The sequence below is a fragment of the Pistacia vera genome, unplaced genomic scaffold (assembly GCF_008641045.1).
Source record: "Pistacia vera cultivar Batoury unplaced genomic scaffold, PisVer_v2 Contig467, whole genome shotgun sequence".
Lineage (NCBI taxonomy): Eukaryota > Viridiplantae > Streptophyta > Magnoliopsida > Sapindales > Anacardiaceae > Pistacia > Pistacia vera.
In genome coordinates this window covers 588,728-607,577 of record NW_022196298.1, presented here as the reverse complement: position 1 = coordinate 607,577, position 18,850 = coordinate 588,728, and the positions used below count along the sequence as shown (strand labels likewise).

The 18,850-nt window shown below is 34.9% G+C and overlaps 1 protein-coding gene and 1 pseudogene across 2 annotated transcripts; one reads left to right on the top strand and one right to left on the bottom strand.

The window, feature by feature from the left end:
- The first annotated feature begins 1,741 nt into the window (after positions 1-1,741).
- LOC116145759 lies at positions 1,742-8,833 on the top strand (annotated as a pseudogene).
- A 5,069-nt stretch (positions 8,834-13,902) lies between these two features.
- Positions 13,903-17,073, bottom strand: LOC116145760 (GDSL esterase/lipase At5g33370-like). 2 transcript variants are annotated; one of them, XM_031431204.1, is made up of 6 exons: positions 16,764-17,073; positions 16,545-16,672; positions 16,055-16,297; positions 15,711-15,963; positions 14,894-14,981; positions 13,903-14,185 (listed from the first exon to the last, which is right to left on the bottom strand). In XM_031431204.1, the coding sequence occupies exons 1-6, from the start codon at positions 17,014-17,016 to the stop codon at positions 14,038-14,040; spliced, it is 1,113 nt and encodes a 370-aa protein (XP_031287064.1). In that variant the 5' UTR covers positions 17,017-17,073; the 3' UTR covers positions 13,903-14,037. The 2 variants fall into 2 exon arrangements, with proteins under 2 accessions (XP_031287064.1, XP_031287063.1); XM_031431203.1 differs by lacking the exon at positions 13,903-14,185 and having other exon boundaries at positions 14,611-14,981.
- Positions 17,074-18,850: the final 1,777 nt, after the last annotated feature.

The window sequence follows — 18,850 nt, the reverse complement described above, 5'->3', positions numbered from 1 at the left end:
AAAACGCGGTGAAGGGTGGTTGTTTCATCGGGGTTTTCTTAGGGTCGATTAAGTGATTGAGTCCGCTTAATTGATTTTGATTGGAGAAGGGGGGTCGTTTGCAATTTTTACAATTTAAACAAACTTCCATTAATTATAGTATTACCCACATATGTTTAAATTTTTTCAGTTTAACCCGTTTTACATATTTAATGAATCCTAAGTGTGTCATGTCAATTTTTTTAACCTAAAAAAATTACAAAATGTTTTCAGGGTTATTTTTTTAAATGCAAACTTGGGATGTCCATAGGGGGCGTTTTCAGGAATGTTAGATTACTGGGAATATTGAATTACTGGAAAGATAGATTACCTTGAAAGATTACTGGGAATCTTTAGAAAAATATGTTTGGTTAGTTGGTGGGTATGTTATATTAATATGTTTGGTTATGGGGAATAAATTGGTAGGTATGCTATTTAAATTACTAAATTGTCCCCCTTTTAAATATTAATATTAATATAAAATTATTTTTATTATTAATTTTTGAATAATTCTTTTAACCCCCAATATTTCAGATTTAGCTAAAACACCCCCGCTTATATAAAACTTTAATTTATGACGAAATCACCCCCACCTCCAGCTGCCACCGCAAACCACCGCCAGATGTGCCCGTGAGTACGTCACCGTGACCAGATCTGGCCCGATATGGCCGTTTTCGGCCATGATCTGGCCCGATATGGCCGTTTTCGGCCATCAATATGGCCAAAAACGGCCATAGCGAAGTCTCCCGGAGCCTCCCACAGAATTTCCAGTGTTTTTAGGGACTCCGGCAATTTTCCGGCGGTGGTCTGTGGTGGTTGACCCGCTGTCGGCGGTGGTGGCTGGGTGGCTGTGGTGGTGGCTGCTTGGTGGCAGTGGTGGTCTGTAAATTATTTTAAATATAAGGGCATTATTGTCCAAAATTTTAATTAAACAAGGGTAAAATTGAAATAGGATATTAATGTAAATTTGTTTTAAAGTAGGGGTATTATTGTCCAAAATTTTTATTAATAAGGGATAAAATTATAACAAAAAAATATAACCTTGGTAATCTCAGAAAACCTAAGAAAATGGAGGTAATCAGATTACCTCTTATATTACCAATAGTAACCACTATTGGTATTTGAAGATTACTGGTATTTTATATTACTTGATAACCAAACGTGGTAATCAAGTAATATAAGATGACATTACCCTAATAATGCCACTTAACCCCGAACCAAACGGCCCATAGAGTTATATTTCCTCCCAGCAGTTCCTTTAGAATAAGATTTTCTCAAAATGTTGAGATTTAGACTTAACTTTCATTCTTCACCTACTTTTTGTTTCCTACCTTTCAAAATCTTTAGCACATTTCCCTTGTTTTACTTCTTCCTACACTGTAACAAACTTCACTTTTTCAACTTTACTTTCACTACTATAACTCATTCTGTTTCCGTCAGCTGTGCTGTTTGTTTCCTCGGATTCTCAAGGTACTTTGCTTTCATACCCAGATGCTATTTTCTTTAATTTTCTCTTTTTTAGTTTTTTCAATGATTTTGGCTCATTGGTTTGTGGATCTGCATAAGGGTTTACGGTTTCGCTTGTTCTCACATGTCGTTGTGTTCTTTTTCTTATTTTGTCCTCATTCAATGCGTATAACTCCAAATTATTGTTACGTGTGTTCATTAATATCTCTCCTTTTCTTCTTTAAATTGCTCTTCATTTTATACTGTTCAATGTTTCTGCTAAAATATTTTTAAACAATATTGGAAAATTTAAGACTGGCCATTGTATCCGAAATTTGATATCTTCCATTTTTTTTTTGTTTATAATTTTTTGTTGATTTTGCTCTTTCTGAACTATCTTTAATTGTTTTTGACAATGTAAGATGAATGTCTTTGTGTAATCTTTGATTGTTTTTGGTTTCTCATGACCAGGTACAGCAAGAATGATATGCATTGCACCCTGCTTGCTAAATCACTCCACTCTTATTGAATTATTGTAAAGTTCGAGATTCGATTTTCCCTTTTAAGATGGCCAGTTGTTCATCTCTTTGTTTTGCTCCATCTGATCCTCGAATTTCAGTGGGAATGCTGCCCTCATTGAGATGGACTCAAGTTAATGGACTTAATTCTTTTAAGAGTTTTGACAACAAAGCTGGTTTGCGGAGTGCTTGCCAAAGGAATCTTAAGTGTTCTGTCAACTCTCACAAACTTAACACTAACCGCAGCAACGACCCTTTTTTGGATCTACACCCTGAAGTTTCAATGCTCAGAGTTGATGAAAATGCCAAGTCTCCTGGTCCAAGGAAGGAGGGATCTGTTGGAAGTGTCACAGAGAGCTTAAAAGAATCCTTTATTCCGAGTAACTGTAGTAGTGAAGCAAAGATCAAAGTTATTGGTGTTGGGGGTGGTGGGTCTAATGCTGTTAATAGAATGATTAAGAGTTCAATGAAGGGCGTGGAATTTTGGATAGTAAACACTGATGTTCAGGCCCTGAAGATGTCACCTGTAATCCCTGAAAACCGTTTGCAAATTGGGGAGGAGCTAACTGGGGGTCTTGGTGCTGGTGGGAACCCAGATGTAGGCATAATGCTGCCAATGAGAGCAAAGCTGCAATTGAGGCAATTAATGGTGCAGACATGGTTTTTGTGACTGTAAGTTCAAGTTCAACATTCTTATGTTTATTGTTAGAAAGTTCTATTGTAGTAATTTTTGATAGAATTTGAGGTGGGTCTGACTCCTCATCTAATAGGCTCTGACATCATGATAGAATTTGAGGTGGGTCTGACTTTTCATCTAATAAGGTCTTGTTGAATGGGACGATTACCTCTTCTTATGACCCAGTAGGGTTGAGCATGCCTAGTTGGTGTGAGGCTCCAACAATTTTCATACTAGATCAAAAATATTCAAGTAGAATTCTCAGGTTATCATCTTATCTCCTTTATGAAAAGAATAGTAATACTTTTGCTCTTCTTTCAATGGAATAGAAAAAAATCTGGGAAACTCAGGTATTGGTGGATGATGGGACAGTCAGTCTCACTATTTGTGAATGTCACACCTCTTGTTTTTTTTTTTTTTTTCGCTGGATGGTCACAATATTTATTGATTTGAGTTCTTTGAAACGGTTCTTTGTATTTAAGTTTCCCAAATAGCAACTTGATCTTTTGATGGAAATAACTGTTAAAGTGATGGAAGGGCGGGTGTGAAACTTATTGTTAGTTACATTTGTGAGCGAGTAAATCTTACATCAGGAAATATAAAATAAGTGAAGGGCCAAATGTCGCGGTTGGCTTGTAATCCATTTGTTTAAGCTGCTAGGTTGAAGATGGTGTCCAACTCAAACGTATTAAATTATTTGCACAAATCTTCCTGGTTTATTCGTGTCCCTGCCATTCAAAAAAATTCAGAAGTCATTTTGGGGTACATTGGCGGCCTATGTCTATTCGACCTTCCCCATTATTTTCTAGTTAATTGGTATTTTTAGTAGATATTGGAGTTCCATAGGTCATCTTTTGATCAATATCATGATATTGTTACGGTTAATAAGACTTAATTGGGGATCTTTTGTCAATACTATGAATGTTATTAGGGTTAATAACAAGGGCACCCCCTGAGGTTTCTTATATGTAAGAATAGACAGATTAAAGGCTTGGGGAAAATGTACTTAGCCCCCATCGTTACCTTTAATTAGTCGAAATAGTTCATCAAAATGGTAATACAGAAATGTCATTGGCACATGTCATTCTCTTGCTAATTTTCATCCTGTAAAATATTTTTTTCTTAATATAAGTGGAACACTCCTTAAACAAGTGTCTATCTTGGCAAATTTATCATTTGCCTGTGATTCAGTCAGACCTCATGGTGTGTGCCTATCATTAACCCATAGCATTACTACTTCTCAATTTTAGGATGTCGCTAAGTATCTTACAGAAATACAATCTTTCTTGCATAGATAACTAAACAAATCTTCTTTTTGGTTAGTTAAAAAAGTGAAAGATGATATAGTGAGGATGGTTTGCAATTTGGTGCCAGCTCTTCTGAAAGGCAAATGTAAATCTGTGGTTCTGGGAAAGGTTCTTCTGGGCATATGTGATTAGAAATAAAAATTATTTGAGGATGACAATTCTATTCCTTCCACAAGTTTTGCTATTATCTTTCCATCAACTTTATATCCCATAAGAAAATAAAAAGATGAGGATGCTTAAACATTTGTTGCCAATGTATTGCAATTGGTCAATTGACTGTGTAATTAGATTTATAAGCTATAATGTATGAGGCTTAGGAAATGTTCCCCAAGTACAATTGACATGTAAATTTAAATATTTTTACCAGTATCAATATGATAGATTTATAACTTGAGGTTCCCATGAAGCATGGAACTTGATGATATGGTTGATTTTTTTATTTCTGTTCTTATTTGTTGTTTCTTTCCCTTCTCTAATTTTTGGAAGTTGGGTGGAGCTATTTTTATCACCTATTTATTCTGTTTTGAAGCTTCATTTGTATTGTTTTATCTCTACGAAGTACTTTTATTAAACTGCAGTAACTGAGGGGAAGGCAATACGTTGGTTTTGGTACATTGTCTTATCAATGACTTTAAATCTGTAGGCTGGTATGGGTGGAGGAACTGGTACTGGTGCAGCTCCTGTTGTTGCAGGCATTGCTAAGTCCATGGGTATCTTGACGATTGGTATCGCCACAGTTCCATTTCTTGTGAGGGCGAAGACGCATATTCAAGCTCAGGAGGAATTGCAGCTCTGAGAAATAACGTTGACATGCTGATTGTCATTCCTAATGACAATTTGTTAACAGCAGTTTCACAGGCCACTGTGGTAACAGATGCTTTTAATTTGGCTGATGATACACTCCGACAAGGTGTTTGTGATATCTCTGATATAATTACAGTATGGAATCATAAAGAAATTTGTTGGAAAATTATAATTGTAAAGCTAAAATTTAGTTTGGTTCGTAGGGCTCTTATATTCCTGCATATGCTTTGCCTCATAATCTTCAATATGCTGTCCTGATTTCTTACAAGTGATTCTAATCTTTTGAGGTCATTGTGGAACCAAAAGAAAACTCAATTCTTTTCACTTTGCAAATTTCACTTTTGTTAGGATAAATGTGGTCATATCATGCCATTGGAAATTGAATTTGACTGAGCCTCATTTATTTGTCGATACTAATTTACTTATAGTGTACTGGGGCAAACACAGATATAAGTAACTATACTGGATGTGGGTCAATGGGTACCAATGGACATTTTGCATTTACTCATCCAAACACAAGCTTACTTAAATAGTTTGATCAAAACCACTTATCTGTTCAGTAAAAAAGAAAAGGTATAGTTTCAGGTCATTAAATGATGGTTTAGCTGGACTATATATCCGGAACTGTGAGACATTATGTATTGATGTGCTGCAATGGTCTTATAATGTCAATGGTTGTGGAGAACTGCAATATATATCCTTCTCTCAGTTAGGTTCCTGTCAGTCATGTTTAGCATTTATTAGTTATTATCCTTTTGTTCATTTGGTGGATTATGTGGTTTCAGGTTCCAGGTCTTGTTAATGTTGATTTTGCTGACGTGCGAGCTATATGAAGAAGCTGGTTCTTCCCTTATGGGAATAGGAACTGCTACTGGTGAGCTTGAAAATCCAATCTCCTACTGTTTAAGGCTGACTAGTTTTTATTGAAGAGAAATTCTTATAATGTAAAAGAAAAACAGTAGAAAAACTAGACTCATGTCACTCATCTAGACTACACTTGAAGTTACAGTTCTCTGTAAAGATAATGCCTCTTAATCTCAGGAACTCCGTTATAAAATCAATCCATATTTACACATATTCTTAGCTTTCTATTTTTGTTAAAATTTAACAATATTTTTATAGGAGTATATCTGTAATCCTGCTCAATGATGGGTACAACTTCACAAGTTTAAACTGTAAAGTGATGAACCATACACATACATTAAGCCGACAAATAGATGTCAACACTGTCATGTATAAGAATTACTTCCAAAATCCTATGGCTTAAAACATGACAGTAGTAAATAAAATTAGACCTCCTAGTTTCACCGCTGAGGGCCAACCTTGGAGGGGCTCTTGATCTTTTAGTAGGTCTGCCCTGGCAATGCACAAACTTTTTTGCATTGAGATACTTTTGTTTACTTTTTCTCTGTGAGACGACATCAATAACATGATTGAATTAGAAAATCTGACCTGCTAGAATATTGTTTTCTTGGGACAGAGGGCAAGTTCCCCATCAATGAATATTTGTACAAGGATTTTTATATAGTCTTGTCCTGAAGCCTACACTTACTGCACTCTATAAATTGTTTTGCTTTGCTCGAACAGGACATATAATTCTTACTAATTAATTCTAGAATACCTAAGTTCTGGAGTAAGTGGCGTTACCGTTTACCATCCACATTACACAGTGACCAAACTAATGTTGGTTTCACTTACAATTGAATCATGGACTATCTTAACATTTTTTTGGTTAACCTCAAGTTTCTTCACAATGTTTTAAATAGTTGAAGAGCAAAATAGGTGCCATGACGTTGTTCACCATTTGCCTAGATGTGTTCTTACCGTTGCTTAAGATTGTAGCGACTGTCACATTGAATCTGACTTATGAATGAAAATATACCTTGATCAAGAATTCAAGTTTTTACTGAACTTGTATAAATATAACTTTTGTTAATATACAGGCGAAATAGGGCAGAGATGCTGCATTGAATGCTATCCAATCGCCTTTGTTAGATATTGGTATCGAAAGAGCTACTGGATTGTGTGGAATTTAACTGGGGGAGTTGATTTGACTTTATTGAGGTGGGCCTTCCTCTATCCTTTTCTAGATTACTCGATGGCTTGTTATGCATCAACGCCTTTGGGACTTGTTTTTTCTTTTCACGAGGGGAGAGGGAATGGAGTTGTTATATCAACTCTTGATTATCCTTATCTGTTTTCTTGTTTATCAGTTAATATATGCTTCACAACTTGATTGAATTGAATATGACAGCAATGCTTGATTTTTTATTTGCATGTCAAATTTTCTGCAGGTGAATATTGCAGCAGAAGTTATCTACGACCTTTTAGATCCAAATGCAAATTTAATATTTGGAGCAGTGATTGATCCATCACTTAATAATCAAGTAAGTTGGAGAAAGCTACAAGCACAATTTTGACTCCTGACCAAATTTATAAAAAAAGAAGAAAAGAATCTTACACTTATGAATGAAATTGCTATACCCATAAAAATGTCTTGATTGTCACCCTTCAAGTTGTTTTAAATTACCTATTTAATGCCAGTTGACAGCATCAAAGAATAAACACAGACTGCATTGATATGTATAAAAACCTAAAGCTCTGGTCTTCTTGACTAATCTGGAACATAATAAAAATTTCAGAAGAACCCATATTTGGCCTGTGAAAGCACACTTTAGTATTGACATTGTTGGCCTACATGAGACTAGCACTCTATATAATTGCTTTTGCGTTGATGTTTTATAATTTCTTTTTCCTGCTTCATGTTGTCATGCTTAGCTTCAATCATCAGACACATCAACTTATTTCCTTATTTAGTAAAGGGTGATCTAATAATTCGGGTTTTATTTGTTTCTGATCTCTTTTCCTACCATGATCTCATTTCTGTATTTGGCATATGGTGGTAAAAATTCTCATTTTAGCAATAAACAGAATGTTCCTATGTGTGCTTCTTTCTGATTGCTTAAAGACGCGTCTTCTTTTGCTTTTCAGGTTAGCATAACTCTGATTGCCACAGGATTCAAGGGTCAAGATGAAAGTGAACGGAAAGTATGTCTACTCCATCTCTCTCTCTCTTTCTAAGTTGAATTATTATTTTTGTTAGAACCCTTCTGGAAAAATGCAGGTAACTCAGGTTGCGCACAGTGATGGGTTCCTTGGAAGCAATAGACGTTCCTTTAACAGTAATAGCTGTTCAGTGGAAGTCCCGTGGCCAATCTGTTTCACTCTGGCATGATGTGTTGGCACCCAATGGACTTTCTTGATGGAATTTGTACCCCATAGGACCTTTTATGAAGCTCGACTGGACCACAAAGCAAGGGTTAGTGAGGTTATCTTGGCAAGGCAGTAGGCATGGTCGGAGACTTTCTAGGAGAGATTTCCCCAGGTGTTTAGCCAAGCCCTCCAAATTCCCTTGACTGATGCAAACGATGAGGTTTTTTTGGAGAACTAAAGATGGAAAGAAAATTATGTTCTCGACTTGGCAAACATGCTGTGACTTATCTCCTGTGAGTACTCGGGTTCATTTGAAACACCTTGTCTGGAATGGCACATGGATCCCACGTCACTCATTTGTTTTATGGTTGGAATTTAGACACCCAGGACCGAACGCAACCATAGTTAGATTCAGAGTTGTTGGAATGTGCCCTTTGTAAAGGCCCAATGGACTCCCATAAGCCCTTTGGCGATCTGTCCAAGGTAAAGGAAGATTGAGCGGCCCAACATCAAGGTGGGACTAACATTATTCCATGGTGTGCTGATATATTCAAAGGAAAAGGTATTCGAATGGTCATACGAAGGTTGCTTCTTGGGGCAGTGGTTTACTTTATCTGGCAAGAGCAGAATCTTAGAATTTTCGAAGTCTAGGCAAGAAGTCGAGGGTGTGTGGAGAAGCTAATCTTCAACACTATTAGACTACGACTGCTTAGTCTCTCTTTCAAGAACAATGCTCATCTCTGTCAGGTTGTGGAGGAATGGGACTTACCCATGAGCTGCATAAGGGAGGGAACTAATCAAAGAATCTGATTTTCTGATTATTTCTATGGTTTGGCTCTTAAGCGTTTTGGTTGTTTTGTAGGATTGTTACTCATTGGCACTCCAATTCACTTATCTCTAAAAGCATTATGGAGCCAGGCAAGCTTAGGAGGGGAGATGTGCGGCTGGATTTTTGTTGGACGGCTGCTTTGTACAGCTTAGGTCTTCTACACTGTCATTCCTATTCGCTTCTCCCCTTGGGTGGACACGTGCTTGAGTTGGTTCGACTTTTGCAAGTCATGTTGTTTGCGGAGCCTACAATTTCTACTGTTGGTCTGCGTTTCTCCGTCTGCTGATTCTTTTTTGTATTGGGGTTTGGTGGCTGGTCTTTGTATATAGATTGTGCAGATTGTTTTTTACTATTCTGCAAGACTTGTCCTGTTTTGTATGCTGGTCTGCTTATGTTTACGCTTCATCGAGACTAGCGGTTTGTTAATAGGGATTGTAAATCCTTGCCTCTTTTTGCTATCGTTTTTTGCTTGATCCTGGGCATGTCCAGGGCACTGACTCTCCAAGAAACCTACCTTGTGGTCTCATTCTTTTATTCTTTATAATATTACCTCTTTAACCACAAACCAACCACACCCCCCCCCCCCCCCCCCCCCCCCCCCCCCCACACACAAAAAAAAAAAAAAAAAAAAAAAAAACACGCTAATGGCAATTGTTTAGCACTAATAGCGTAGAAAATTATTCTAACTGAGAGCAAATTTGCACTTTAAACCAGTGTGTAAACATTTACGCCATTGAAATTTTTACAGAAATTCCCAGTGGCATATTTACCACCCCAATTGGAAAAATATACCACAATGTCAATTGGCTGCAATTTTCAAATCTAACACAAACAAAACCAATATCTTCTATTCCATCAAAACACCACCCACTCATATATCATAAACAACTTTCACAACAATAATCACATTAACCCGAAAACCTAGAAATTTAGAATATAAAAATCTTAACTAAAACCCAAAAATCTTACATAACTCAAAAATCCAGTAACATCTTTCAAAGTGTCATAGTTAACTTTGTTCTCATCACAAAAATCGCCAAAACAATCAAATACTCAAGTAATCAATCTATACCGTGATTAATGCAAGAAGGGAGGGAAAATTGAAAATCAAATCAAGTCCAAACCCTTTTTTTTTAAATGGGAGAACATGGAGAAAAATTTCTTATATATAGAGCAATTTGGGAAAATGGTGTTTGATGGTTATATTTTGAATTTTGTTATAATAGCCAAATTTTGGTTATTTGCATTAAGACTAAAAAATAATACAAATATTGAAAAGAGGGAAAATACAATTACATCCTGAAGATTTGGTTTAAGCAACCTTTAGTGTTGTATACTCTTTTAGTAATGTTTTAGTTCTTATCAAATATCAATAACATTTTAGTCCTTAACATTAGCAAATCTCGGGGACCAAATTAAGACTAATAAGGACCAAAACATTACTAAAAAAATTTACAAGACTAAAATTACTTATACCAAACCTCAAGGACAAAATTGTTAATATCCCCTGCATACAAGAAGTTTGTATATGTAGTATTATTTGGTCAAGAAAGTAGTTAAGGGGCGTTTGGTTGGAGGTAATGAAATATTAATTGGGTTATGTCATTTTATATTACTTGATTACCGTATTTGGTTGTCAAGTAATATAAGATTCCGGTAATCTTGTATTACCAATAGTTGTTACTGTTGATAATATTGGAGGTAATCTGATTACCTCTATTTTCTTAGGTATTGTAAGATTACTAAGGTAATCTTATTTTTGTAATAATTCTATCCTTTATTAATAAAAATTTTGGACAATAATGCCCCTATTTTAAAATAAATTTACGATAATGGCCAGGGATCTAGCTGTTAACGGCCAGATCCATTGATCTGGCCTGATATGGCCGTTTTTGGCCATCAATATGGCCAGAAAAGGCATATCGGAGCCTCGTGGTCATGGTGAGCTACTCACGGCGACTTTCGGAGACTTCGGATGGTGGTTTGTGGTGACGGTAGGCGATGACAGGGGATGGGGGTGATTTTGTCATAAATTAAAGTTTTAAATTAAGCGAGGGTGTTTTAGCTAAATCTAAAATATTGGGGGTTAAAAAAATTATTCAAAAATTAATAATAAAAATAATATTATATTAATATTTAAAAATTGGACAATTTAGTAATTTAAATAACATACCCATCAATTTATTCTCCCTACCAAACATATTAATATAACATACCCACTAACTAAACAAACACATTTTCCTAAAGATTTTCAGTAATCTTCTAAGTAATATAAGATTCAGTAATCCAATATTCCTTGAACTAAATGCCCCCTTAAGAAATTAAAAGATCAAGATTGATTCATCATTTCCATCATTTTATTTGATTTTCACCATAAGTGAGGGTATTGTACTTGTAGGAAGGATAAAATATGTAGTAAGACACTAAATTAATTCTGTAATAATATTATGTTACATAGTATTAAATTATGTGTTTGATGATGCATTAATAACATATTATTTTCAAAAAAAAAATTACATATATTATCAATATTTTAATAACCAACCCGAGGTGAAACTCAACAAAGTTGCTGGGTCCCAGGTTGATGGATTTGACCGGCCAATCAACATGGTGTCTAAAAGTTTAAAATTCAGCAAATACACCCCTAAAAATTACGTTAAGTCTATACAAGTTTAAAATTTAGCAAACCCCCCCAAATACAAATCAGCGATCGACTAATTGGTGGCGATGACATACTAAATGCAATCCCAATCATCCTTTGATTCATTCCCCATAAAATCTACCCAAGATCTGGCGAAATCGGTTCGATTTCGACAAGATCTCACCACTGTTGGCGTCGACAACCTTCCCCATCACTACAAAAATACTCCCCTCAGCTCTTGATCAAAACCGATCTCACCCCACCCCCGTCTGCCTCGCCAATCGCATGCAACAGCTGGTTGTTGCCCCTATAGGTTTTTTTCAATTTCCGGTCGCTTCACTCATCGGAAATCACTTTCGTCGCCACCAACCATTCCTCTTCAAAACCCCTAACATCCTGACTTTCAATTGTTTGGCGATCATCATCATAATTTATAGGATTTTTGGTGAATAGGGAAATTGGTAACCCAGCTCGGTGAAGGCCCTAGGTCTTGGTTCCACCGGTCAGACTGGGCCGGGTTTTAAAACATTGTATTATCACATCATTTTATAATTAATCATGTTATTAACCTCTTTTAAAGGGGATCTCAACTTTGTAAAATAATGTTATTGAATCCTAAAATCCACTACCCCTACGTTTGCTTTTCCTTAGTGAGCGAACGAGCCTTCCTCCTCCACCAATAAAAAATTAAAAATAATGTACAATTATTAATTTGTAACAGTGATGTATAATCTTTTTAGTACTATGTGAGAAAGTAAGCATTTTATATAAAAAAATATATCTATATGAGGTAAGTACAATTTATTATAATTATTTTTTTTACAAAAAAAAAAAAAATTATAATTGATTAAAATCTTTCTAAAAGATTTTATTATAATTACAATTTAGATTACAATTTAATCCAAATTTATATTAAATGATGACTTTTGAAATCCAGTATATTGCTTTATCATATATGAGATACTATTATTAATATATAATCCAATTTAATTTATTATTAAATAATTTACTCCAACAGTCCAACCTATTTCAATTCGATCTGTCCAATCCAATCTGATTTAATCTATTCTCATTCAATTTAATATTTGCCTAGTCCAATTCAATATCTCCTACAGTATATGGCTCTCTAAGTTGTTTCCGATTGGATTATAATTATATCATTCCTGCTTGAGAATGACGGGACGATTTCTAATTAATATTAATTATCATTCTTTAATGTTACAGCTAATCTTGTCGTCCATGATTTATAGCCAATGAAAGGTTGGCCAGCCATCTACCATTAATGCTAATATAAAATCGAAAAGATAAAACTAACGTTATGCTTATAATTAAGTTATACAATCCAATAAAAACGTTATGCTTATAATTAAGTTATACAATTCAATAAAAAAATAAAAGATAAAGTTGTTATTTTACATAAATTTTATATAATTTTTATCTTATTGTATGATTCAATTATAAAATTCAATTGTAAGCAAAACATTATTAAAAAATCAATGAACTTTTACGTAACACCAATGGACTATTCATTATGTTCAAGTTTGTAAAAATGTTCACAAATTAAAATTAAGGTTAAAATCTTCGAAAACTAAAGCCTTTGTAGGCCCTTGCCTGTTGCCGCCCTCTTCATGAATGAATTACTATGAGGGCTCATCACTTTAAGGTCCGCATACATTAATCTTATAATATATAAATTTGAGTCAATCTCTTCATCATAGTTTTTTTCTTTAAATTTGAAATAATTTTTATTATTTTCAACATTTATAATATTGTATACTCTTTAAACACACATAAATTAAAAATCTCACTACTTATCACTCTCAAGGTAGTTCATTTTAACTACTTCTGGATAATCGAGTGGTTCGATAAGGACTCTTAAATGTATTATTCGAGAGATTTTGAGTTCGAATCCCTCTTTGATTACTAATAGGAATAACCACTAGAGTTTATATCTGGTCGATAGTTCTAATATTCCAAAAGATTAGTTGAGGTGGACGTAAACTAGTCCGGACATCACAATCATAAAAAGAAAAAGTTATTTCATTTTCTCTAGTTGAACTAAGTGATGGAATTTATAAATTCACCCGCCTACAATCCAATAATTGTAGCATCCACTAAATGCTTTCTGTCTGTTAACATGCAAACTTAAACCACCTTACATAGATGGCTACTTCCCAGCAAACGACAGCTTCAGTCTAATCAATAATTAATCCAGCATTTATGTCAAAGACCCCTAAGATAGAGATGACAAAGACTCCTTGAGCCATTTATTGAACATAAATTTTTTCTCAAGTGAATTATTAGCTAATCAACGATTCATAATTTGTCATTAGCCAGCAACTTGAATAGAGAACAGAATAAGAGATTTAATTGCAGATTCTTTATAAATAACATGATCACTTGAAAAATCTGAGAATTATTTTTGAAGACAACACTCCTAATTTCAATACTTGAAGACAGCACTCCTAATTTCAATACTTGAAGACAACACTCCTAATTTCAATACATTGCGGAACAATTGAACAAACACATTGAATGTCCTTGTTATTATCAAGGTCAATGTATTTGTTCCTGAGACAATATTATTAGGTCCTGGAATCCAATTCCATTATGGTGCTGAGATTCATGGGATACATGTATTCAGTGGAGCCACGGGTCATGAACTGTTCAACTATAATCCCGTTTGCCTTTTCTGATGGATGGAATGGATCCCAAAATGCATATAGTTCTCGGNAAGAAAAAGTTATTTCATTTTCTCTAGTTGAACTAAGTGATGGAATTTATAAATTCACCCGCCTACAATCCAATAATTGTAGCATCCACTAAATGCTTTCTGTCTGTTAACATGCAAACTTAAACCACCTTACATAGATGGCTACTTCCCAGCAAACGACAGCTTCAGTCTAATCAATAATTAATCCAGCATTTATGTCAAAGAACCCTAAGATAGAGATGACAAAGACTCCTTGAGCCATTTATTGAACATAAATTTTTTCTCAAGTGAATTATTAGCTAATCAACGATTCATAAGTTGTCATTAGCCAGCAACTTGAATAGAGAACAGAATAAGAGATTTAATTGCAGATTCTTTATAAATAACATGATCACTTGAAAAATCTGAGAATTATTTTTGAAGACAACACTCCTAATTTCAATACTTGAAGACAGCACTCCTAATTTCAATACTTGAAGACAACACTCCTAATTTCAATACATTGCGGAACAATTGAACAAACACATTGAATGTCCTTGTTATTATCAAGGTCAATGTATTTGTTCCTGAGACAATATTATTAGGTCCTGGAATCCAATTCCATTATGGTGCTGAGATTCATGGGATACATGTATTCAGTGGAGCCACTGGTCATGAACTGTTCAACTATAATCCCGTTTGCCTTTTCTGATGGATGGAATGGATCCCAAAATGCATATAGTTCTCGGTTGGGGCACAAGTTTGATGCCGGAGTGCAAAGTCCTAGACCATTGTATCGTCCTTGTCCACAACATGCTTCCTTCGATGTGGTAAATCCTGCGCCATAATATATATGTGTAAATTTTGAAAACAAAAAATTAGAATCCTCTTCTGATATGAACTTTCCTGTGTTCTTAAAGGTCTCATAATGTATATGCATTTCAATTATTTTCAGAAAACATCAAATAACATGAATCTGAAATATTCAGTTTGCCTTCATTAACCAACATTGGGTGACTTGATGATAAAAGAACAAAATGAGATTTCATGTCTTTAGTTTAAGTCCCCCTAAACACTAACAAACAGAAGTAGTCATTGTGACTCTTATCCAACTAGTAATTCCAAGACTCTAAAAGATTAGTTAAGATGCATGTAAGTTAACCCGAACATCCCGATGATCATTAAAAAAAAAAAAAAAAAGTTTGCCTTCATTAACTGAATTTGGTTTCAAAACCCTACACCTACATTTCCTCAAATGTCAATCTAAAATTAAAACTTTCATCTGCCAACTTGATATGGTCCAGATAAAGCATCGAATCAGTCAAATCTGAGTCTTAAAGACCTGAATTTTGAAACTAGAAGGAGATAATTCATTGGGTCCCAAAATTAAACTCATGGTTTATTATTTTAGCCTACAATGTATCCTGCAATCGGTAGCCTTTGCCATTAATTAGAACTACAATATTGGTTTAGTTTTTTCTCTGAATTCTTCACTAATAAATTAAAACACAATATTAATTATTGAAATTTGAACAAGAATATTGACTCATAGGTAAATGTACTTACCATATGCTTGAGGATTACTAATGAAGTCATTGTGCATAGCTTGTGTGTTAACACCAACGAAGATATCTGAACCAAATTGACTGTTGAGTTCTCGTAGAATTTGATTAAGTTGGGGATTATACAAGGAGGCAGCTCGTTGCAATTCAGCTGAGCACTCCCCATTTCTGCTTCGCATGGCTAGCTCCGCCGGAACACAACCCAATGGCCCCGACCCTGTCACCAAAACCCTACGTGCTCCAAGTTCATACAGCCTCTGTAATTAAACACAAAGCATTTTAAATCACTTTTCATATCATTGATAGTTTATAATAAAAAATAAAATAAAAATAAATCTTCATGTATACCGCTAGAAGCTTTTTGTACTCGGAAATTACAAACTTGACAAAATTTGGTAGAGAATACTCGCGAGATCTTGCGGAATAAGGAACCAAGTAATAGTTGTTGACAAAATCGTTGCCACCAACAGTGATGAGGACGAGTGCACCATTAACTAGTTGCTTAGTCCGTTCAGGTCCAATAAGAGCTGCAACTCGGTTTTGGTATTCTTGGAAGTACTCTAATTGCCTGTACATTCTGATTATGTTTACCTGCCAATTGAATTTCGCGTTTCATTGGTTATTAATCGTTCCAATAAGTCCAACATTATGGTAAATTATCATGTATGAAATAACAAGAACATTGATTTTGAGGATGACCATGTAATTCATAACAAAATACATAATATATTGTTCATTAAATCTGAGACTCTTAATTATACAGTGGCCAAGCCAAGAACCATTAATTGAAATTAAATGGTGTTTGGATAAAATTGCCAAGTCAAAATTTCGAACTTACAAATTGAATTCCGGTGTCATTGAGGACTCCGATTCCAGCCGAAGCAAAGTTGGCACCAACAAGTAGTCTTTGTCCAGTGAGCTCCGGACTCAAGTATGGCAATGTGGATTCTGACCTAAGTTGCTTACCTGAATATACACATTTTGTGTTAGTCAAATTAGTTGAAGGAGTATCAAGAAAACTAATGTTGATGTTAAATGCAAATCAAATAAACCATACTGATAAAATCAGGAATGTTTAGGCCATTAGAGAAACGCCCGGTGGGACGATGAGTTGGATAGTCAATGCCATAAGGTGGAGAGTCAGCCCGAGCATCGGTTGCCAGATAATTATTGTTGCCATTATCGACAAGCGAATCACCAAAAACAAAGAAAGCACGGGCTGCCTGGGCTTGAGGAACAAAAGTTAAAGTTCCTATTGCCATGAATAGACCTAAAACTATCCATGCACTAAACACCAATGAGCTCGCCATGGAATGGAATAAATTAAAATATATATCACTTGAATATCTTTGAGATGTGAATATGTTAAGGTATACACGGCCTTATATAATCTTTAGTTCATTCCATCCTTAGGAGGAAAAAACACTAGGCTTTATCAGATGACAAGGACATGAGGCTCATCAGCTACATTAGCGAGCAAATATCTACTTTTATTTTCTGGTTAATGAAGAATCAATTAATTATCTAAGCAATTTGCAGTTTTCTTTGTAGATTATTAAGTTTTCCCGAGTCTTAATTTCTAGTGCATTTAATTTGTTCACTTCAACAAGATAATTGATTGAAGCTTCAATACTACATTATATTCACCAATCAATTACCAAGAAAAATCCCTGACAATTATTATTATTACCCAAAATGCTGTTGCCAGAAGAACAGGTATTCAAGTTTATATGCTTCATGATACATTTCACCAATTAATGTTAAAGAATAGGTGATGACTTCTGTGAGTAAAACTATTTAAGATCTTTAAAATGTGTATGACCAACTTCCGCAGGTAGTTTGGACCAGTGCTTTTTATTATAACAAATACCAACTATTCAAGAAAGTCATCCATATTTGACACCAACCTGGGCATGATACGTTTACTTTCTCATTAACTAGTTGTATTACAAAATAGAGTAAAGACTTCTTCCCACCCAAGGTTTTCCTTAATGACCCTTTCCCACACAAAAAGTTTCAAAATACTACTTTCCCACCCAAAGTTAATATTCCATTATTACTCAAAGCCAATTTCGGCCGATTTTGATAGCAAAAATTCTCTCTATCACCACAATTTGAACCTTTAGTCTCCTCTTTACAAAACCCCTCTCACTCCGACATCTGATTTTTCACTGATTGCTGGCCATCGCAAAGCTAGAGTTTCATATTCTTAGTTGGTTTCCAATTGATTCTGGTGACGAATATTCAATTCGGTCACCACCATTCGATACACTGACTCTACTCTATAAAACCTCTCTTACCTTGGCTTCTGGTAACTCACCGAACGCTGGCTGAGAAAGTAAAGTGTATTTTGGGTATTAACAGAGTATAAACTTTGGGTGGGAAAGTGGTATTTTGAAATTTTTTGGGTGGGATAGTGTCATTAAGGCAAACCTTGGGTGGGAAAGAGTCGTTTACTCTTACAAAATAATGAACATAAATATTTTTCCAATTATTCCTTTATGCTGCTCCCATAAATTTATTGCAAGTTTAAAATGGTAGTAGGGTTAATACTCAAATTCTAACTTCAGGTTTCCCATTTAATTTGTCACGTTGATCATCCTGAGTTATATTAAGTATAATACGCCAAATAATGCATCTAATAAAGAGTAAACAACTTTTTCCCACCCAAGGTTTGCTTTAATGACACTGTCCCACTCAAAAGTTTCAAAATACAACTTTCTGACCAAAAGTTTATATTCCTATTAATATTCAAAATACACTTTACTTTCTTAGCTGACGTTCGACGAGTTACCAGGAGCCAAGGTAAGAGGGGTTTTGTAGAGTGAAGGTCGGTGGATCAAATGGTGGTGATCGATTGAATATTCGCTATCGGAATCAGCCGAAAATCAACTAAGAACATGAAACTCTAGCTTTGTGATGGTTAACAATCGACGAAAAATTAGGTGTCGAAGTGAGAATGATTTTGTAGAAAGGAGATAGGAGGTTTTAAATAGTGGTGATAGAGAGAATTTTCGCCGTCAGAATCAACCATAATCGGCTTTGTTTAATAACAGAATATTAACTTTGGGTGCAAAAGTGGTATTTTGAAACTTTTTGGGTGGAAAAGGTAATTAAGGCAAACCTTGGGTGGGAAAATGTTAA

Excerpts from the sequence above, each read along its gene's own strand:
- LOC116145760 (XM_031431204.1), bottom strand. The coding sequence starts at position 17,016 with ATGGCGAGCTCATTGGTGTTTAGTGCATGGATAGTTTTAGGTCTATTC. Across the intron at positions 16,673-16,763 it reads AAACATTCCTGATTTTATCA|GTAAGCAACTTAGGTCAGAA; the intron begins GTATGGTTTATT and ends GTGTATATTCAG. Across the intron at positions 14,982-15,710 it reads TAGTAATCCTCAAGCATATG|GATTTACCACATCGAAGGAA; the intron begins GTAAGTACATTT and ends ATTATGGCGCAG.